Source organism: Octopus bimaculoides, chromosome 1, assembly GCF_001194135.2.
Source record: "Octopus bimaculoides isolate UCB-OBI-ISO-001 chromosome 1, ASM119413v2, whole genome shotgun sequence".
Lineage (NCBI taxonomy): Eukaryota > Metazoa > Mollusca > Cephalopoda > Octopoda > Octopodidae > Octopus > Octopus bimaculoides.
The window spans coordinates 91,760,878-91,764,314 of NC_068981.1; the positions used below are offsets into that span (position 1 = coordinate 91,760,878).

Below are 3,437 nucleotides of genomic sequence, written 5' to 3' on the forward strand. Positions count from 1 at the left end.
TGTGTGTGTGTGTGTGTGTGTGTGTGTGTGTGTTTGTGTGCGTGCGTGTGTGTGTGTGTGTATAAATATATAGTTCATAAATTAGAGAGAGGTATTCTCTGTATAGAATACACTTCGTAGTGCTCAAGAGATTTGAACTTGGGCAGATAGAGGAGTAATTGTAAAAGCAAGCAAATTAGGCAAGTTGATATACAAAAAAATGTTAAATATATTTAATACAAAAATGTATATATGTATACAAATAAAAATGTCCGTCTCGCACAGAATAGAAATGATATCAGGAACTAAAGGGGTTGGGTAAAAGTTTTAGGAGTTCAGCAGCTATTTCTGTTTGTTTGTTGGGCCAAAATTATGATTGTAACTTTGATTCCATCATCGGATAATACCAACATCCGAATTCAGTTAAGAACATTTGCTTTTGAGGTGTTGACAGAACGGAGCCTAAAGATGGAATGATTTTGTGGAGAACGAAGTGTATTACAAAGAGATGGTGTGGTGTTTAGATAGTGAATAAGTGGGAGAAGAAAATAGATTTCAGGTTGGAGTTAACAATAAGGCTAGAAATAGTAGTAGAGGTAGAAGGTGGGAGGTAGTCGGAAGAGTGGTTGAGGTAGTATGTGAATGATGTCCCTTGTGTTAGTTTGTAACACAAGGGACATCTATAGAGTTAAGGGGCGAGACAGTGAAAAGCGGGGGCTATTATTTGAGGGAAATGAATTGACTACTTCAGTAGGTGAAGGAAGGTGGTCAAAAATAGTTGTTAGTGGGACAAAGGAATTGGGTTGGTATTGGAGATGGATGTTCTGGTAAAGAGAGGAGTATGGAATTGAATAGCGGGGTGTGAATGTGGAGGGGATAAAGGTAGGTTGGTTAGTTTTCAAAGGAGTGAGGTATTGTTAAGTACTTTTTTGAGACTGGTGGGGATGCTAAGACGGAAGTGGGAAATAGTTGATTTGAAGAATTAGGAAGGAATTGGATAAGTGAGTATGAGAAACGGTAAGGTAGGAGGTTAGTATGTTTTTAAGTAGTACGTTGCAAAGCTAACTTTGTCTTAGTTTAAATTTGTTTGGGATATGGAAACTTATGGGAAAGTTGAGTAGTGCTCGTGTTTACAAGAACATCAAAAAGTCTGTTTAGTAATGAGGAGTCATGAAGGTGAAGAATAGTTAATGATTCATTTAGACATAACTTAAGCTTGTCGATGTTTGCATTGTGTATGGGAGTTTCACGTACTATGGACCAGGATATGGAGCATTGAATATTTTGAAATTTGAGGTTATGCATACACGTTGCTAAGGAAGTTGATAATTTAGAATTTGGATTGCTGAAAGGGTTCATGCGTACACAATAGCGGCTCTTGAAATCTACGGTGCCGCCGGTATATACTCTTGTTTGGTGAGAGCGTGGTATTATAACACGGCATTTGTAGATTCCATTTTTGCGTAGACAGTAGCGTCCAGTAGGGCATTATTGAGATATGCGACAGTTGCTAGTTTACCTGTATGCTCCGCGGTTTACTGCTAGTGAGGTTGAGCTCGGTTGGTTCATTGTTAGTGAGGGAGAACCTGAATTATGATCTGTATTTGTATTGGACTGGGAGGTGGTATTGTAGTTAGTATTTGTTGTCGTGCAGTTAGGATTGTGGAATGATGGTTTGAGTCTAATATTATATAATTCAGGTGGGTTATTGAGGGTTGTTTTATTGGTACTGTGTGGGCTAACTTGGGGTGCAGTGTGAGAGTTTAGGTGTTCAGAGGACTGGTGTTAAAGTTTTCATAAAGTCAAGTTTGTGGCATTATTCTGTAGTAATGCCCTTATATAAGTATAAACGAATATATATATATATATATATATATATATATATATATATATATATATAGTCTAGTTTGTGGCATTATTCTGTAGTAATGCCCTTATATAAATATAAACGAATATATATATATATATATATATATATATATATATATACATGAGCATATTGTGTTTTTACAGAGTTATTGGCACACAGAACGTGTTCGCCGAATGGTACATGGTTACATGGGGACTGGAGTAACTATTCTGCGTGTTTGAAACATGTGTGGACAGGAAAGGTAAGAAAACTTAAGAAACTCGTTAAACCTTAATATGTACAATTCTGTTTGACAATGAACATTTCCTCATCTCTTTTGGTTTCTTCTGAGTGGAAAGAATTCTATCACACAAATCGTAACATTGGATGCGGAATTGATTATCCAATTCTTTATTTCCTTCTTTTAGAATCTTGAAAGGCTTCCTGCAGGTGTGACTTACATTTAACATTTACAATAATACCGAACAAAACTCAACATTTTGTATAATACGAACTTAAATATAATAGTTATTTTCTGTTTGCAAGAGAGAAATTCATAATCAATAGTACAATAATCTTTATTCGTCCAGACTCTTATTCGTTCACACTTTATTTCTTTGAGAGATTATCAACAAGCCTCCCCTTATAGAATTATGTTTCAATTTGTTTACTTATTTACTTTTACTTATCTTTAGAAATATGGTCTTATAATTAATGGAATTTTGAAAGGAAAATTCAATAAATTTTGTACAATGAAATTACGATTGATTTTGCTGCCAAACGAGTTGAAAAACTTTTCATACAAATGTAGTAAGAGGCAGGTTGTTTTCCTTCAAACAGTCATTACAAACAGCTGAAATTGTCAGATATTTTGCGCTGCTTCTATACTAATTTAGTTTGACCATTTTTATATATTTTATTTAGTCTTGAAAAAGAAATGGATGTTTGCTGTGACATGTATTTTATAATACTTATATACAATAGTTGGAGATCTTTATATATATTTCACAGCTATGCCTAGAATCTCCCCTCCCCGCTACACACAAACAATAAGCGACTGTACGATGGGGAAAATGTCTACAGTGAAATTGTTTTCGACCACATTACATGGGATGTGTATTTAAAAAATTCCTAAGGAACTACAATTATTTTTCAATTAAAGATCTTCGGAAAAAATATCAGTGAAGCTGAAGTTATGTCGAACGCTAGTGTACAGATGAACATTTAAGTATAATAATGATAATAATAATAATAATAATAATAATAATAATAATAATAATAACAATAATACGTTTCTCTAAAAGAAATGGAAAATCTTTCAAAATACAAAGACCTGGAAATAGAGATAACTCGGTAGTGAAGTGAAAGCACGTTATAAAAATAAAACTATTGAAAATAATAATAATAATAATAAGTAGCAGTACAACCCAACCTTGTCCGGGTGTGACTTATTACGCCATCTACGATAAATCTTGCTAGGGGAAAATCAACTAAAAAAAATTCCTTACAACGAAAGAAAAAACCCTTATAATATAAATATGTTCATAATTCAAAAGACGATGAAATTAATAGGGAAAGTCTGAAGGCTGTTTGCGTAACATTATTAAGC

General features: G+C 33.8%; 1 protein-coding gene across 1 annotated transcript in view; it reads left to right on the top strand.

Moving 5' to 3' along the window:
* LOC106874534 (calcitonin receptor) overlaps positions 1–3,437 on the top strand; it is a 315,260-nt gene that overhangs the window by 267,689 nt on the left and 44,134 nt on the right. The window contains exon 4 of the mRNA XM_052966607.1: positions 1,993–2,090. Within this exon, the coding sequence (XP_052822567.1) occupies positions 1,993–2,090 (98 nt within the window). The remainder of the gene's footprint in view (positions 1–1,992; positions 2,091–3,437) is intronic.